Source organism: Eurosta solidaginis, chromosome 1 (assembly GCF_040869045.1).
Source record: "Eurosta solidaginis isolate ZX-2024a chromosome 1, ASM4086904v1, whole genome shotgun sequence".
In the NCBI taxonomy this organism is placed as follows: Eukaryota; Metazoa; Arthropoda; class Insecta; order Diptera; family Tephritidae; genus Eurosta; species Eurosta solidaginis.
The window spans coordinates 345,618,939-345,638,660 of NC_090319.1; the positions used below are offsets into that span (position 1 = coordinate 345,618,939).

At 39.2% G+C, this 19,722-nt stretch overlaps 1 protein-coding gene across 1 annotated transcript; it reads right to left on the bottom strand.

Moving 5' to 3' along the window:
* Positions 1-7,655: 7,655 nt before the first annotated feature.
* Positions 7,656-9,552, bottom strand: LOC137241012 (piggyBac transposable element-derived protein 4-like). The gene is made up of 2 exons (XM_067768146.1): positions 9,455-9,552; positions 7,656-9,376 (listed from the first exon to the last, which is right to left on the bottom strand). The coding sequence occupies exon 2, from the start codon at positions 9,363-9,365 to the stop codon at positions 7,656-7,658; it is 1,710 nt and encodes a 569-aa protein (XP_067624247.1). The 5' UTR covers positions 9,366-9,376; positions 9,455-9,552.
* Between the last annotated feature and the right edge of the window lie 10,170 nt (positions 9,553-19,722).

A 19,722-nucleotide genomic window follows, 5' to 3' on the forward strand; every position in this document is an offset into this window, starting at 1 on the left:
AAATTAAACGAAAAGAAGTAAAAAAAAAAAATAGAGAAAAGACTTTGTGAGTGGCGTGGTGCCCTTGAAAAACCAAATTTTACGACAATAAACTTGAAAATGAATTATTAAAATACTGACACTAAGAATGCAATATAAAAGATTTTGTGCTTGGCGTGGTGCCATTGAAAAAACCAAATAAACAAAGAATAGAACATTTTAAAATACGTAATTGGAAAACAATATAAAGGACTTTGTGCTTGGCGTGGTGCCATTTAAATACCAAATACACTAAAAATACAATCTACAATTGAAACCACAAATCATGAAGGGACTGCTAGGCATGGTTCTGGCCTCTAAGGTATTACCATCGTGTGCTAGTGGTCCCAAGTACACACTAAACCGACACTGGATGTTCAATCCAGAAATTTATGAACTCAAACTAAGAGAAATACCTGGCGTATGGAGATACATTCCCTGGCCAACAAGCTTAAACAAAAAAAAAAAAAAATATTTATTATGAGGAAAAAATCTTAAGTACAAAAATGAATTTCAACGCGTAATTGCAGCTTTCTAAACATTGTAGCATTCTGAACATGTTGTTACATGTGTTAAAAACTAAACTTCATAATGACCATAGAATTGTTCATGGACTTGCTATCCGGTAAAGATGAATGGCTGCAACAATACACAAGAGCCAAGTATATTCCAACCATTTTGAAACTGGCAACAATTCTCACATTTTGCGCTAGGGATTGTCTCAGCTGAGCACCGGGTACGAGAATGCACTCGGAATTTTTTCCACCCGATCCTTTCTGCAAGTTCGTTTTGTTATAAACGGATTTTGTCCAATTTATTCAATCAGTCTTCCAAACAGTTGTTTTGTATTCACGACCTTGTACCTATATGTAGGCTTCTTAAACTATATTGACTAAATTATTTTTATTTAATTTTGTAATTTTAATATGTTTTACAATATTTTAATTTTCAATATTGATTTTACTATTTTCAAAAATTTTCATTATTATTCAATTTTGCATCATGAAAACATAACATTTCCTTTTAAATAATTTTTATTTGGATATTAATTTTAATAAAAATAAAGCATGCTACACTATACACGATTAATACAAATAGTTTGAAATTACTATTACGTAGCAAAAAAGTAGAAGATAAACACAAAAAACTTACATTTCAAACAATTTTCTTCTAATTCGATGCAGCGTCGACAACAAATTTCTATTCGCTTCAAAATTAGATACACAGCGAAAATTTCAACAGAGATTAGATATCATAATACCAATTTTTAATTCGATTTTCGATGTTCGATAGCCAGCGAAGATTGAAAAATGTTCATAATAGGGGCCTGATGTTCACCGGAAGAAGAAGGAACCAGAGCAAAAGCGAAGTTGGCTGCATTTCCGCCAGCAAGTGACATTTAAGGTAAGGCCACATTAGGCTGCACTACGCAGCACTGCACTGCACTACAAAATATTCTTTGCATGTATTCTTACCAGGCAATTCACACCTAGCGTCAGCAGCACTGCGCGACCCGGCACAGCGCGGCAAATTTGATCAACTAGGCAAAAAATCCACGTTGGGAAGTATCGCGCAGTGCTGCTGCCACTAGGTGTGAATTGCCTCATAAGAACACATGCAAAGAATTTTGCACCATCTTTTTTCAATCTGAGCAAAAGAGTGTGGAACTCTCCTTACTCATATCTTGAGGATGAGATGCCTTGGACCCATAGCCACGACCTTTTTCTTTTCCTTTCCCCTTCTTCGCACAAAAATGAAATAATTACAGCTTCAAAAACTGTCGTCCATTTTGCAAACAAAAATAAACACAAACTTTTGCCGCAATGTGTCGCTCGATTGCCGCTTAATTTGAATTGCCAAAATTGTCGCTCTGTGAGGCGCCGCTGCTGCTACGTGTCGCGCAGCGTAATGTGCGCGTACCTTTACCATCTTTCAGAAAGCATGGTATAATAAAAAGGGTGACATGACAGAATAAATATAAGGACATCACATCTCGGCCAATCTGACTTATAGATTGACCTCAATCAGTTTACAATTCATTTAGGTGGTGTGGCCTTAAGCTGTTGATGACTGCGGAGATTCGGTTACAATATTAGTTGGCAAGCACCACTATCGAATTTTAATTGGCTTGTGGCGATGCCACTGCTACCTTCACATGACCTATGTTCCTCTTCAGCAGATAGTCACTAAATTCGAGAGAGGTGAACCAAGTACCTCGATCGGTTATGACACGTCTGGGGCGGCTATAATAACTGAAGTATTTATCTAGAGAACAACACACTTCTTTCGTACTAGTAGAATTTAAGGGGTACAACCTGACAAACTTCGTGAAAGCATCGATAACAATGAGTATGTGCTTGCGTTTCGACTTAATTGCCGGCAGGGGGCCAAAGTGGTCCAAATGAAGAGTGTCAAAAGGTATAGGCTTTTTGGGTATATTAAACATATTATGCTCATTAGAACGAGCTGATGCAGAGTAGACAATGCATTTTATACAATTTTGTATGAATTTGTTTATCTTATCTTTCATTTTTTCGAACCAATAAGTTTTACGTATCTGATTATACCACTTTTCTGTACCTAAGTGACCTATTTTTTCATGTATGGTACGAATTACGTTTATCTCCATTTCTGTAGGAACGCAAAGCATAACCTTCTCTTCTCTCACCTTACGACATACCCATCCGTCTACGAGTTCATATCCCGCAAGCACACCCTTCTCTAACTTATTCATAAGTTCTTTGAGCTTCTCGTCCCTATTCTGCGCCATCTGGATCTGAATGTCTATATCGTCCAAATCTACGACAGCAATTTGTTTATTTGCGCTTTTATAATCACTATCACCTTTATAGTTGGGCAACGACTCAGGTTTTATAGTATTTTATTTTACTTTATTTATTTATTATTACGGTCTTTAAGACCTAGTTTAGGTTAAAATAAGAGATTAACATAAATACTCATGTCACATTTAGTGACGTACAATATAAAAACAGTTTTTCTTTGAACTTACTAATCAGGGCTGTCATGGAATCCAAGTCGGTTTTGCGTTTTGTCGGAATTACAAACCAATATTGATTTCAATTGGTGTCATAAAACCGTATTGGTTTTGCTCTTTTCGAATGTAAATAAAAGCGATGTTCGAATCAGCTGTTTTGCGATGCACCGGCAATTTTGATGTTAATTTTTTTGGCAAAATTTTATAAAATAGTTGTTTTGTGCAATTAAACAGAAATATATCTAGAAATATATATATATAGAAATAAAAAAAATTATTGAAATCAAAATGGCATCAGCAGTTGTAGCAGTTATATTATGGAATTTATATTTGGAAGAAGAAAGTTGCGAGAGGGTCAAAAGGAAAATTTTGAGAGATCGCAGCAATCCGTTTGAGTTGCCAGAGACAGCGTAATTAAAAAAATGTCTTAATGTGGGTTTCTAAATATTTATAGTGTATTTGCAGTTACATTGAATAATATTGCATAAACAAAGAGGCTTTCCGAATGGTATTGGACACCATTGAAAGATGCTTAACCCGCTCGAAAGTTCTGCCAGTGCTGCAACAACTAGCAGCTACATTACGATTTTTAGCTGAAGGATCCTATCAAAGATCAGTTAGCAAAGATTCTAGCATGAGTGTAGGTAGAAGCACGTTGTCAACGATTTTAGATGATGTGCTTCGTGAAGCCCTTCGCAATATCTGGATGTTTCTCCATAAATTCAGTCAAAATACTGTTTTGCATTGAAATTTTATGTTTTCCCCTATTAAGAATGAAAATATATGTAAATTTACATTTATTTTTATAAAATAAACCTTTATTTACTTACATTTTTAGAAAATACTCAACTGCAATAGAAATACAACTAGGAAAAAATTAAATCCAACAGCATTTAACTGATTGGATTGTTTCCGATAGCAAAACCGATATTATCGGATTCTGTGACACCTAAAACCGACACTAATTCCGATTCGAACATTAAACCGATAACATTGGATTTGATGACACCAAAGTAATTATTTTGTCGTTTTTAAATCCGATTCCGACAACAATTGGATTCCATGACAGCCCTGAATATTTTCACAGTCTTTCAAATCAGAAGGTAACTCATTGTACATTTTATACACTAAATATTCAAGAGACCTTTTGGCGAACTCAGTTCTTATTCTAGGCAGTCTTATATTATTGCAATTTCTAGTTCCATAATTGTGGATTTCATGATTATAATGTATTTTACTACTCAGGTAATTCGGTAACATTCCTAACCTAAGTTGGTGTATAAATTTCAATGTGAAATAACTAACTGACTGTTTAATACTAAGCCAGTTTAATCTATTGAGCAATACAATTTTTGGCTTTCTTGGAGAACATTTTAAAATAAATCGTATTGCCTTGTTTTGCTGTATTTGAAGTTTCTTAATATATATATTATTACTTAATAGCAGAATAGTAGGACAATAAATAAAGTGTGGTTCAATAATTGAACGATATACCAATATTTTATGACTTTGACTGATATGTTTACATCTTCTATACATGAAGCCTATTTTCTGTGCAATTTTCCTTTCCAGATAAGTTACATGCTCTCCAAAATTTAGATTATCATCAATCAAAACTCCTAAATACTTAATTTTGTCTACTCTTTGGATTTCCATGTTTTTTACCTTCGGCGTAATATTATTTAAACTATTGTTACCTATGATATTAGTGTTTCTACAAAATATCATGAACTTAGTTTTTTCGACATTTAATTTCAGTTTTCTAAGGCATAACCATTTGTATAGCGAGTCCAGGTCTTCTTGTACTTTTAGTATGGCACATTCTGCATATTTTTCACTTATGATAAGCAATGCATCATCCGCAAATAGACGTATTTTACAATATTTTAAGCATCTTTTTATATCATTGATATACAATGTAAACAATATTGGCGCAAGACCGAGCCTTGTGGTAAACCAATGTTAACATCCACCACTGATGAAACCTCCTTTCCAATTATCGTTCTCTGTTTTCTGTCACCCAAATAACTCCGGAACCATTCCAACGCCTTTCCTCTTATACCAATTTTAAACATAACGTCCAATAGCTCAGATCTATCGACAGTTTCAAAAGCCCGTTTTAAATCCAAGAAGACAGACACCGTAAACTTTTCGTCCGCCATGTCTTCTTTCCAATCTGCAATTACCATATTCAACGCTGTTTCAAAAGAATGGCTCTTCCCGAATCCCGATTGTTCTGGGATAATCACATTGTGCTTCTCTAAGTATGCCACAAGTTGATCCTTCACCTCTGTCTCCATAATTTTTTCATCTGTAGGTAACGTGTTAATTGGACGTAGTTCCTCAGGTTTCATTGTATTTTTTACTTTTTCCACAGGTATTATTGTTGAAATTTTCCAGTAACTAGGTACAATACCGCTGTTTAAGGATTCGTTAATTATATCTTTGTAGAAATTAGCAGTATATGTCATTGCATCTTTAACGACACCCTCCGATAACAGCTTGTCGCCGCCATATTTGCTTTTAAGTGATTTTGTGATAATAATAATATCGTCCACTACAATGTCAGTAAATTTAAATATTTCAAATGGATTACGATGATTTGCGCTTATTTCATCCCCATTTACAATTTTTTCGATGTTATCATTAATTTCAACAATACTTTGTATAAAAAAGTTATTTAGGGCATTAGCTATATCATATTCATTTTCCAGGCATTCACCGTTAATTACAATTTTAGTGATATGTTTTTTAACATCATTAAGCTCGACGAGGTCTTTTAGCCACTTCCACATACGTTTCATATCGCCATTGTTATTATTTACTCTATCTTCCATGTATTTCTTTTTTTATAAATTATGGTTATTTTATATATTTTCTTAATGACGTTTTATTCGTCCCAAAATCCAGTATTTCGAGAAGTTTTATAAGATTCTATTTTTCTTTTATGCAGGTTTGTTAATTCTCGGTCGTACTACTTATTTCTTATCTGTATTTGGGTCCTCTTTATATAAGTCAGTGCTTGCAAAGCCTCAGTTAAAACTTCGTTCAGGGCTTTAGTTTTAGTTTCTACTCCGGAAATTGACATAAAGCTGAAATCGCATGTTCGTAGCAAAGTTAAAAGATTATCAGCACTATAGTATTCCCAACATGTAACAGTAGCATACCTTCTCATTTTACAAAGCTTTGTTGTTGGCACTTCGAAGTGGATTGTCTCATGGTCAGAAATGCGATGTTCACATATGTATGTATATTCACTGCTTTAACTTTATCATTGTTACTGAATAGCAAATCAATTCTTGTAGACGAGTACTCTGTTATCCTCGTGTCGAAGTTTATCCTTTGTATCATTGCCATTTGTGCAAATAAACTTGTTAGCTGGTTTGAGTATGTTGACGATACATTTACATTGATATTAAAATCACCAATTATTAAATTATTATCCGCCTCCTTGAGATGTTCAGTGATGATTTCATTTAGATAAGTAATAAAGGTGGAGTCACTGCTACTTGGTGAGTGATATAGTACACCGATTTTCCATTTTAACGCGCATTTGTTTATTTTTACAATAATGCACCACACATTCATGTTGATAGCTTTATTACAAACTATGCTAAATTGTATATTTCCATACACATACATGACAACACCGCCAGTATGCCTACTTTGAGAGTCGCAACGAATGCATTTGTAGGACGGAATACTAAGTTCAGAATCCAAGATATGTTCTGTTCTACACGTTTCCGTACATAACACAATGATGTTGATGCACTCGCATTCTTTTCCTGACAATGGGCTCCTGCTGAGGGCATCTACGTGCCCAAGACTAGTTCCGCTTCTATGGTGTATAGAATAGTCAAAGTTTTCCAATTCTAGTGCCCATCTGGCGATTCGGGGGTTAATTTGTTTTTTGTTTAAGGTCATAGTTAGTGAATTACAGTCCGTGATAATTTTGAATGGCACACCCTCTAAATATATTCTGAATCTACGGAGGGCATAAATGATTGACAAAGTCTCCAGCTCGAAGCTATGATACCTGGACTCGGCTGGCGTAGTTGCCTTCGAAAAATATGCAATTGAATGGAACTTTCCATCATCCTGCTTTTGTAGTAGAACAGACCCAAAACCTAAGCTGCTTGCATCACAATGAAGTTGGGTTTCACGATGGCGATCATAAATCGCCAATAACGGTGCACTAACTAAGATTTCCTTTAACCCTAGAAGCCTAAACTATTTTAGTAATACATAAAGCATAAACATACGTCTCAGAGGCGTACATGTACTAATAATAACATCTGAGATAAATTCTGCTTAGTTATATAGTTTTTTTTTAATGAAGTTTTAGATCGGAATACAAACTATTAATAAAACACATTTTCTATAAAATAAAATTAATTCAAACATATTTATTATCACAAAAAATAACGAACATAAAAACCAGGTGCATAGAAAATAAAGTTAAACAATTTAGAATACAAAAAAAAAAACAGTTCATTATTCTACTAAAATGGTTTGTTTTACTTATTTGTAATGTAATCAGTCTTTGGATGACTAGATATATATGTATATATAATTTAGGAGCAGTCTACACATACATCATGTTTGTGCTCACAACATATTGGTTTTTTGCACTTATATCACACTATTTTTGACATCCTCTTTTTTTGTAGGAGCAGAAACAACAATATTTTCGTTTTTTAGGTTCTGATTCTTCTGATTGAGAATTATCGTGTGTACTTGTATGATCGCCGAGAATTGTACCTATATTGTCTCGCACAGACCTGATCAAAGTTGGGCCTTGAAGCCTTTCTTCCATCCATGGTTTCATCAAATCTGTAGATAGTTGCTTCATGTATTCTCTGCGATTCAAAGGCTTTTGATTATTTGCCGCCATGTTGTGACTATAAATTATAGCACTGTTTACAAATGACATGTTCAGAATGCCGTAAAATACAGCCATTGGCCATCTATTTGTCTTACGGCTGCATGACATTGACGAACACATCTGATCAAATGAATCTACCCCTCCTTTTGTTTGGTTGTAGAAATGAATCATGTCTGGTTTTCTACTTGAATGATTAATTATTGCGTCTTCATCACAAGAGGACAATAAGTAAACCATCTTTGAGGGCTTTGGCTTATAAGACACCAGTGTCAGTGGCCCATCAAAGCAAAACATAGAAGTACCAGCAGATCGGGATCTTGAATTTTTTAATTTTTCAGGTATTTCTCTCTTATTAGAACGTATTGTGCCAACGATAGTCAATTTGTAAGGCGGTTGAAGAAGATTTTTAGCCAGGGGAACTGATGTGAACCAGTTATCACATGTTATGCTCCTATTAGAACCATGAATGGTTTTCGACAATTTTTTTACATAAAATTCACCAAGTGGAATGCCTCCACTATTTGTGGTTCTTCCAGTATATGGATCCGCATCAATCATGTACTTGGACGTTGCGTCGCACATCATCGGAAACTTGATTCCATACTTGCTGGGCTTATTCGGAATGTAAATCCGGAAGGGGCATCTTCCTCTAAACCCTAGTAACTGCTCATCAATTGTTACTTCCGATCCAGGAATGTAATTGTTTCGGCATTGCTTTATAAACATTTCCCAAACATTTCTAGCTGGAACGAATGCGTCATTTGGTCGAAGCATCGGACGCAAGGCTTTATCGTCCATTCTTAGGCATCTAGATAAAAACTCAAATCTTTCTTTACTCATTACTGAAACGTACCGTGTGCCAGAAAAAGTAGAATCAAACAATTCGTCTGTTGAAAGGTGGTTATCCTTCATGACAGCAGTCAGAGTTAGAATGCCTATAAATGCACGAATCTCTAAGTATTGAGTGTCTTTATAAGTCGCTGTTGTTTTTGATATATTTTGTCTTTTAGTTATCATTTCGACATTGGTCCATTTAACAATTTCATTTAAAATTTCATCTGTTATGAAGAGATTGAAAATATGCGTGGGATCAAATATATTTTTGCATGCGCTTGCTGGACCCCGAGATGCGCGAACTATATTCATTGCTTTTGTTCTATGAGATAATGTGGCCCTACTGGTTGACCAAATATGCCCATTCTTACCACGAATAATTTTGTCAGAAATATGATGTATTCGTTCGGAACTGAAAGTAACTGAAACGTCGGCAGCATCGATATCTTCTTCAGTGCAGGAATTTACTTGTGTATCCTCACTATCACAGCTGTTTTCATTATTGTTTTCAACATTCTGGAGACAGTTCTCCTCTCCTTCTTCTTCTGAAGCTGAATCGTCTGCAGTTATGTTATCTTCTTCGCATAGGATGGCAAAAATATCGTCAACGTTCAATTTATTATATCGTGACATATTCACAAGTTCTATAAGATATGTACATACAGAAATAATGAGCATAAAACACCCAAATATTAATATATCCAATCGTGATGAAAACTTACATAAAGCCTAAACATACGTCTCGTAGGCGTGTTATACGTGAAAAACTCAAAAATGGTTAAGTTTGAATCAGCGAAAAGTGCGCGCTCAGCAAGCATCAACCGACTACTGACTTGACGAAAAAGCACGAGGTGTTAACTTAAACAGTTTAAAAAAGAAAGAGAGTTTTAAAATCAATGTACGCCTCGCAGGCGTAGGTTAGGCTTCTAGGGTTAAATCCTTAAAGGCTTTTAAACAGTATTCCGAAAAACTGAATTCGGCATCTTTGCGTAATAAGTCCAAAAGTGGCTTTGCGATCTTCGAAAAAGATGGCACAAATTTTCGGAAGTATGAAAAGAATGCGATGCAGGAACGAAGCTCTTTTTGATTCCTAGGGATTGGATTGTTCGCAATTGCTTTAATGTGGGACTCTGAAGGTCGTATTCCCGATGAGGTATCCCGATAACCTAAGTATTCAACTATGTTGTAACAAAACTTGCACTTTCTAAGCTTTACCTCTAGATTTTTCTCATAAATTCTCCTCAGTACTTACCTAAGGGTTTCGATATGGCTTTCAAGGTCACGGGAAGCGATTAATATGTCATCAATGTAAACGCAGATTTCCTTAGCATAGATCAGATCCTGAAAGATATTGTTACGAATATTAGCAAAACTAAGGGGTGCTGCTATCTCTAAGCCGATGCTAAGCAGTGACGTGAATTCACATCAATAATTCAATCATTATGTATCTACATAAACGAAACAATAATTGCGTCTACACATATGTACCATGTACGTATACGAGCAGCGGAGAATCAAAGCACAAACACAAGCATATATCTGAGATACTCCTGAAAGTATGCAATGAGAGAAGATATAAAATCGTGCAATTGTAGTTACAGCTGAGAAGTTTGAGAGCTGATGGACTAGAAGATTCTGGAAATGGAAGCGCCTAGAAGATGCAACGTTGAAATCAGAGAGTATAAAAGGCAGCAAATGTAGAGGCGCTGGAATTCAGTTTGAGTTGAGCTATCAAGCAGTTATTGATTAAGCACGCAGTCTGGCGGGCAATAGTAGAGTTTCATTTGAGCTATCAATCAGTTTGGTTATTACGCCAGCTGGTTGCAAAGTATAAGTGTTATTGTGAAGTACTTTAATAAAGGCAATTTTTCCATTATTCAATATTGGAGTTATTTATTCAACAGTTTAGCGATACGAACGTTGGCAGAAGATTGCAAATAAGGGGAATTGCAGTAAATTCGTTACAATTGGTGTCAGAAGAGGAATTGTTGAATAAATTCCAGAGTTACGGAGCACAACAAGGACATGGCGAAGTTAAGTGAATTAAGGATGCAGCAACTGAAAGAGGAGTTGGAAGCCCGTGGATTGAATACAACCGGCAATAAACTCGAACTTCAGGCAAGACTACGACAGGCAATGGAATTAGAAGGAATTGACGTGGAAGAGTATGCCTTTCATCTTGATGGCGAGGAAACAACAAAAATGGAAGAGACAGTTATGCAGACAGTTACGAGCACGGACTTGAACATGATTTTGGCTGCAATATCTGCTCAAACATCGACAGTGGCTTCTCAACTGGAATCGCAAGAAACACGTTTAACATCCAAGATGGAAGCACAGGAGACACGTATAACATCCAAGATGGAAGAACAGAAGACACGTATTGCAGAAATGTCGTCAGAAATAACATCGAAGATTGAAGCACAAGAAACGCGTATTTCAGAAATGTTGACACAGATTACATCTAAGATGGAAGCACAAGAGAAGCGCTTATCATTGCAGGTGGCACAAATATCTTCGCAGTCAGAAGCACAGAATGCAAAAATTGTACAGCTCGAGGACAAAATGGATGCCGAGATAGAAGCTTTGAGAGGTCGTATACAGGAGTTGCAAATAAATCTCCCAACTGTTTCAGCAAGCAATCCGAAGGTAAAGACACCATCCTTTGACGGTTCTGTTCCTTTCCAGGTCTTTAAGCTAGTTTGAGAAGACCGCAGCAGTGAACAACTGGAATGTGGAAGATAAAGTTGCCGCACTCTTCGTATCATTGAAAGGACCAGCTGCCGAAATCTTAGAGACTATTCCAGAGTACGAACGGAACAGTTATGACGCATTGATGGCTGCTGTAGAACAGCGATACGGAAGCGAACACAGGAAACAGTTATTTCAAATAGAATTGCAAAACCGTTACCAAAAAGCTAATGAGACTTTGCTTCGGATGTTGAAAGGCTAGCACATTTAGCGAATGCGGACGCACGCGTGGAATACACTGAAAGGGTAAAGATTCAGAGCTTTATAAATGGCATACGGGACGTCGAAAAAAAGCGAGCTACATACGCAAACCCAAAGCCAGCATTCGCAGAAACGGTGTCACAAGCTCTGATTCAGGAAACAGCGTCGCTTCTGGGTAAGCCAGTTTTCAAAGCACGCCGTGTGGAAGTAGAAAGGCCAGAGTGGGTAGACGCAATATTGGAGGCGTTGAAAGGATCGCAAAAGCGGAGTGAAAAAGTTATCAAATGCGGGAAGTCTGGTCACATTGCACGTCATTGCGATCTTGGTCCTAATAGTTCCAACAATGTGGGTGGTCGTAAATGCAAAGCTGGAGGAGATGAGCAAGAGCGAGTAAGATGTAGAGATCGAGAGCTAGATCCAGCTATTGAATGTCCTGTGATATCTGTGTCGCAAATTGGAAGGAAATCAAGCAGTCTTACCGTCAGAGGGAATGTGGATGGCAAGGAGCGTGTACTGGCTGTAGATACGGGCGCATCTCATTCCTTGATTCGATCTGATTTAGTCAACAGGAGAGTAAAACCGTTACCTGGAGCAAGGTTGCGTACGGTCACTGGCGAGCATAACCAACTTCAGGGAGAAGTGATATGTGAAGTCTTGATTGGAAAGGTCACGGTTCTACACAAATTCGTTGTGGCGAAGATCGTTGAGGAAGTCATATTGGGAGTGGACTTCTTGGTTGACCATGACATCAAAATCGATATGCAGAAAAGGGTGATGCGTTATAAGAACCAGGATATACCACTTAACTTCAGTTTGGAAAAAGGGTTCAGCAGTAAGCGAGTGCTGGTGGAGGAGATTCGACAGAGACCACGAAAGTCAAGGAAAGTAGATCGAGCAAAGGTTGATGGATCGAATGAGCCAAATAAAGCGAAATCAAAGGTACCTGCGAGAAAAGAAGCGATACGAACGTTGGCAGAAGATTGCTAATAAGGGGAATTGCAGTAAATTTGTTACAATATTATAAACGAATCTCTGAAAATTGGCTGGCGCATTTTTAAGCCCGAATGGCATTCTAAGATACTCAAATTGCTCGTGTGGCGTCACGAAAGAAGTCAGTGGGATAGAACTGTCCTCCATTGCTAGTTGATTAAACCCATCCTTTAAATCAAGAAGTGTAAACCATTTTTTCCCTGACATATAATCATTGCAGTCTTCTAACAGGGGTAGTGGGAAATTATCCCTAATTGTTTTCTTATTGAGAGCCCTATAATCAGGGCCGCAGAGAGAAAATCCGGGCCCGGGACTAAACAATTTACGGGCCCCCTATAAAAAATCCCCTAATACATTTGATTCATTTGATGGATTTCATCAAAAAAATTTTTTGCCACATCAACTAAATGATTTTTGGACTAAGAGCTGAAAATAAAATTAACACAGAATATTTACTATTTATACTATTTTATTGTAACGTAGAAATAAAATTCTCTTTTAACAGCCACATATTATTTCAAATAATCTTTTCTAGTTATTTGGTAACATTTTAATACTTTTCTGATAAATTTTTTGATGATTATAAATTTTAATTATTCAATATAGAAGGTTCGGATACCGTTTACAACTCAACTCTGTTTCAGTTGAAATTTTGCAATTTGGTATTACAGATTACAACTCAACCTGTCAAAAAAAAATGTCGGTTGAAGTTGTCTAGCCTTACAACTTTTTGTGGCATTATCGTTTACAACTTTGTGTTGGTGTAGTTGTCAAAGACATCAAAATCTGACAACTGATTACTAGCAAGTGTCTCATACAATTTTGCAGTTCTTTGGGGAAAAAGTTAACGTATTACAAGACGGTTCACCACTTAATTTTTAATAAAAATTTTCAAAATTGGTATCAAAAGACACGTTTCGACCTCCGTTTTTAGAATCCGAAAGACAAAATGAAAAATTTCATTCCTGTCATATCATTTCGGTTAAAATTTTCATGTGGTTGTTGTGTTTTGCCAGATTTTTTGTACACACCAATACAGAAAGGTATTGGACCCACCCAGTGTTATTTTTACAAATCGCGGCAGAAGGCTCCCAACGCAGAAAGGTGATCTGTGCAAAAAAACTATGGATCGGGCCTCATATTTAGGACCCTCTCGGGCCATTTTTTGGGTTTTTGTAAATATCTTTTGACAGAAATAAAATTTTTAATTTCCGCTTTCGGATTCTTCAAACGGATGTCGAAACGTGTCTTTTGATACCACCTTTGAAAAAAATTAGATGAGACACTTTCTTGTAAAACGTTGCCGGAAAAAAAATTAAAAAGAAATGGAAAGCGAGGAATTAAACCTTTTTTAAAATTAATTTAAACTTTATAATCAACAATTTTGTACACATTTATAGAAAAAACAAGTTTTCAACCAAGGATTACGTTGAACAACTTTTTGACCTTCTGGAGCGATATCCCGAAGTTGGACGGAGGCAGGGCGCAGTTCGGATGCAGCCAAAATAGGTGAAATTATGTGAACGTGAGTCCCATCGATATTACCCACTACTCCTGGGGATCCCGTTTTAGAGTAAAATGCGGTTTTTGTAGCGCCTTGCTCTGGAGTCATATGGGTTTTAATCCATTTCGCATAAATATGCTCCTCAATATCTAAAATCTCTTTATTCACTGTAGATGTTGTCCAGTCCAACACTAAAATCATTTCCACAGAATTTTTGATAGCTGCCGTCAGCAAGGAGTGTAGTTTTAAAATAGTGGTACAGCCGTCCCGCGAGCAATATTATTCCCTACTTAACCGAAAATAACTTATAAATCTGCAAAATAACTTCATTAGAAGCTCATCATTTTGCTACTAATAAAAAAATCACTTTTGTAAATGCTTGAATTTCCGCTACAAATTGATCAATTGATTGACAAATTGATTTTTAGGTTGGCAACATCAATTCAACTGAAATAAGTTGTAATTCGTAATACCAAACAGGAGTTGAGTTGTCTTAAAGTTGATTTGCTTTAATTACAACCCAACTAAGTTGAGTTGTAAACCGTAAAAGTGGCTTTTCTTTCTTTTTTCGCTGCAAAATTTTTTATAATAATATCACAATTTAACTGTCTTAACGGATTCAACACAAAGCATGGCAAGTCCTGAAACTCGCTCTTTATATGAACACGATCTATGAAAGTTTTTGATTCTTGAAAGGACGCTGAAGGAACGGTCTGCACTAGCTACAGTGACAGATATAGTACAAAAAGATACGTAAAGCAACACAAATTTGGGGAAAATTTTATATTGAACATAGACGGCATTTAGCAATTCCACTGGTGACAGGTAGGTAGGTTGAACTGGCCGGTCCATAAGAAGCTTCCTAGGACTTAAGCCATTTGCTGCTTCTAGATCTGACAGCTGTATCACTCCGAATAGCTGGAGTCTTAGCCTGGCAACTGCAGGGCACGAGCACAGAACGTGCTCGATCGTTTCCTCCTCCAACCCGCACTTCCTACATCTGCTATCACTGACCAAGCCTAATTTAAAGGCATGTGACGCCAGAAGGCAGTGTCCAGTCAGAATACCCGTCATGAGTCTACAGTCCTCTCTTTTTAATGATAGAAGCAACTGTGTTAGTCTAAGGTTGTAAGACCTACACATAATCTTCGACACTTTACAGCCCCGCGCTTGAACCCAGGCCTTTCCCGCTTGGTCGATCATGTGCACCTTCGCTTAATCTCGCCCAATCTAATTGGGACATCTACGGAGCAAGCTTCAAGGGATGCGCCCTTTTAGCTAGTTCGTCCGCTTTTTCATTCCATCTATTCCCATATGCCCTGGGACCCAATATAGATGTATGCTTCTCCCTGTCCCGATACTCTCCAGAGACTGCTTACACTCTAACACACATTTAGATGCTGTGCTATGCGAGATTATTGCCTTAATTGCTGCTTGACTCTCAATATAAAAGTTAACACGGTTGCAGCTTAAGCTATTCTCTTCCAGGGTTCCTACTGCTTTGGTTACGGCTAATATTTCCGCTTGGAAAACGCTACAGTAATCCGGCAGCCTGTAGGATCTGCTTATTTTCGGATCAGCGCAGTATACCGCAGGCCCTACTCCTTCCACTACTTTGGAACCATCGGTGTACACATCTATCGCCTCGTCCGCCATTTGCGCACCTTTGCGCCAACCGTCCACCTCTATTGTGGCCGTAAGATCTCCCTCGAAGCGCAGATAGGGAATCATGTAGTCTGTTCGTCTTGTGATTGATGACGCTATACTACTATGGCCATATGGTCGGCGCTCAAGCTGCCCCGAAGCACCGAGTCTGGTTGCGGTCGTTAACGCTTTGTTCTTTGCTATCAGGTCTACAGGTGGGATGTGCAGAATGGCATACAGTGCAGCCGTCGGGGTTGTTTTCAGGGCACCCGTAATGCTAAGCATCGATAGTCTGCATACCCCCTCTAATTTTTTGAGGTATGTTGTTTTTTGTGTGGCTTTCCACCAAACAAGAACTCCATAGTATATAATAGGGCTTACAATCGCTGTAAAAACCCAATGAGAAAGAGAGGGCGATAGGCCCCACGTACACCCCAGCATTCTTTTACATGCATAGAGTGCCGTTGAGGCCTTCTTGACCCTCTCCTCCACGTTGAGCTTCCATGACAGCTTACTGTCTAGGATGATTCCTAGATATTTTGTGCAAGGTTTCTCCTGTAAGATCACTCCTCCTAACTTAGGCCTGGTCCAATTTGGGACCTTGTACCTCTTTGTAAACAAGACCATATCCGTCTTCTCCGCATTGACTTTCAACTCGACATTAGATGCCCAGGTATGAATATCCCGAAGCGCCCGATCCATCAAAGAACTAATCGTTGGAAGGCACTTTCCACTTATGACAATTGCAACGTCATCTGCGTAAGCCGTAAGTTTTACGGGTCCCTCATCGAATTGCCTGAGCAGTTGGTTGATGACCAGCGTCCACAGCAGAGGAGATAGCACCCCTCCCTGCGGCGTGCCCCTGTCCACTGATTTCGTGGCCTCGTACAATCCCCATTGTGATGTAATCTTTCTGCAATTTAACATGCAGCTGATCTATCTGATTAAGGCAGGATGTACTTTAATGTAATTAAGACCATCCATAATCGGCCATTTTGCAACATAATTGAAAGCCCCGGCAATGTCCAAGAAGACTCCTAGAGCATACTCCTTATATTCCAGGGATTTCTATATGCTTATCACCACCCTATGCAATGCGGTGTCTACCGACTTGCCTTTGGTGTACGCATGCTGTGTTGTGGAGAGCAGTTTTTCATCCACGTTGGACTTTATGTACACATCTATCAGCATCTCAAAGGTTTTGAGCAGAAATGATGTTAAGCTAATGGGGCTATAGTCTTTGGGATACACGTGACCGATCTTCCCCGCCTTTGGTAGAAAAGCTAGAGTGCGGTACATGATTCAGTCGTATGCACCCATCGAATATTATTTTAAGCCATTACACGACCGCCCTACTTGAGACTTGTAGCATGGCTGGGATTATACCATCTGGGCCCGGCGATTTAAACTTAGAAAACGTCTTCACTGCCCACTCGATCTTGGTATCGGTCACCAAGCCCGGCACTACTAGCTCCGTGATCGAAGTGTGAGTGATGTCTGCTGGCTCTTCTAAACCGTCTCCCGATGGGAAATGTGTATCGAGAAGCATCTCAAGGGATTCCTCACTATTACGTTACCATTCCCCGTTCTCTTTCTTTATTAGTCCCTGGACTATGTTTCCCTTTGCTAGGACTTTTTTCAACCGTGCTGTTTCGCTGGAGCACTCTATGTCCGTCCAGAAACTTTTCCATGAGTTTCTCTTCGCCCTGGTAATTTCACGCTTGTAGCTCCTCAGTAGATCACTGTACTCGTTCCGACACGCTTCGCTTTCCGCGGTCTTTGCGAGCTTAAACATTTCTTTTACCTGTCTTCTTAGAAGACTCAGCCATTGCTCCACCATGGCGGCTTTGCTTTTACTCTGAATCTTCTTAGAGGGCAAGCTTTGTTATACGCAGTCATAAGCGTCCTTGTTAGGAATTCATTGGACTCCTCCAGTTCCTCTACATTAGCAACCTCTTTGGGTTGTCCCAGTTTTTTTCTACATGTTTCTGGAATTTGGTCCAAGGTTCCTCCCTTCTCTACCCTCTTTAGGGGGTTGCTGAAGCTGATATACGCATGGTCGGAGAAGGATGGTCTATCAAGAACCATCCAATCATACCTTGATATATCACGCTCGGAGCTCAATGTAATATCCAGACCATTTCTGGATGTTGGACCAATGTATGTAGGGACATTTCCCCTTTTGGCTATCTGCAAATTGGTTTGCAGGATGTAACAAAACAGAGATTCGCCTCTCTCGTTCGTATCTGCTCCTCCCCACGCATTGTGGTGCGTATTTGCATCAGCGCCTATGACCAACCACCCTTTGCGCCCTTCCTCCTGTACTAGCCTTTTGCACTCCATCGGTGGAACCTCCGCAGCATGGGCCATGTAGCAGGACGCCAGGATAAATGCCTGCTTATTCTTTTGCTCAACGGCCACCGCTACGAGATCCTCAGTGGTGTAATTAGGCAGCATATATTAATGCAGCTGTTTCCTTACCATTACTACAGCTCGCACCCGTCCTTCCGTTTGCGCGTAGTAAACGCCAACCCCGCGCGCGCTAAGTCCAGAAACCTTTCCTCCCGATGAGAGCCACGGCTCCTGGATCAGCGCCACGTCAAACGAACCCCCCTTAAGGGTTATGTGGAGTTCGCTCGACGCCACTTTACTGTGTTGGAGGTTTATCTGTAGGACTTTGGGCTGTTTGTCCCCCTCCAGCACCTTCGTCTTGACGTCGTCGTCCTCCCCTTGCCCTTTTGGTTTAGAGTATTCGAGGCCCGCTTCAGCCTCTCGTGACTGTTGTGCCGGGTGTTCCTCTGTGCGAGTCAAAGCACCATTTAGCGGTTGGTCCTCTTCTAGCACGTTCGTGGTGACGTCGGGGACATCCACCTATCTTTTTCCCTTATGCTTTTGAGGTCCTTTTCGACTTCGCCCACCTCTAGCGTGTTGGGGTTTTTATCCTCGGGACTTCTTTTCCTGAGTCGCATGTAGATTTCGCCAAGCTGCGTGTACAAAATATCCTCCGCCTGCTTGTTTATTTTGAAGATGTAGAACTGACCATCCTCGGTAGGCCGAGATACAGTAAGTACCTTCCAATCCTGTGTCGGTATGTTCGGATTCTGATTCTGCAGAAGTCGCAGTGTATCCTCCGACTTCATCACGCATGTTATATATACCTTAACTTTTGGTACAGTGGGGATTTACGCTTTATCCACCACCTCAAACCGCGCGTTCGTGCCTTGCCTTTGGAGGTTTGGAACCAATTCCTCCAGCCAACGCAAGCTCGCGATGTTGTCGCACGCTATCATCTTCACACCATTATACCATCCTCCCGAATCAAAGGTTGGAAGGAGCTTGTTTGAAGCATTAAGCTAATAAGCTCCCTTTCCACAGATCTCCACCTTTCAGTAGTCACTTGTCCGAAAGGACTGCTACGATCAACCAGCGCCACAGTCAGTGACTGCTTTGCCATATCACTCATCTTCTCGGGAAAAGCAGGAGTCCTAGTGTTATCTCCCTTTGGCACCTCCGAGAAAGCCGGAGTCATAGCGTTATCTCCCTTTGGCTTATCTCCTACTTCCGTAATTGGAACTTCCCTCTGACTCGCAGCTTTCGAGGTAGTTGCTACCTCGCTATTGGAGCCCATCTGTCTTACAGCTTTGGGCCTACTTGTCTTGTCTATGCGACTGCCCTGCCTCGCGGCTCTAGGACTGGGTCCTTTCTGCCTCTTGAAAGCAGGCTTGTCGCCTTCCGCCAAACGTTGCCTCTTCATTCTGCCCCGTACCCTTCTCCACTCTTCTACTCCGTTTTCATTTGTGTGCTTCTCCAACACGGAATTCAGCACTACTCTCGCTCCCCGAGTCCGACGCATCGCTTAATTCGTATTTGTCGTCCTTGGATTGCGACTCAGTTCTCCTC

Excerpts from the sequence above, each read along its gene's own strand:
- LOC137241012 (XM_067768146.1), bottom strand. The coding sequence starts at position 9,365 with ATGTCACGATATAATAAATTGAACGTTGACGATATTTTTGCCATCCTA.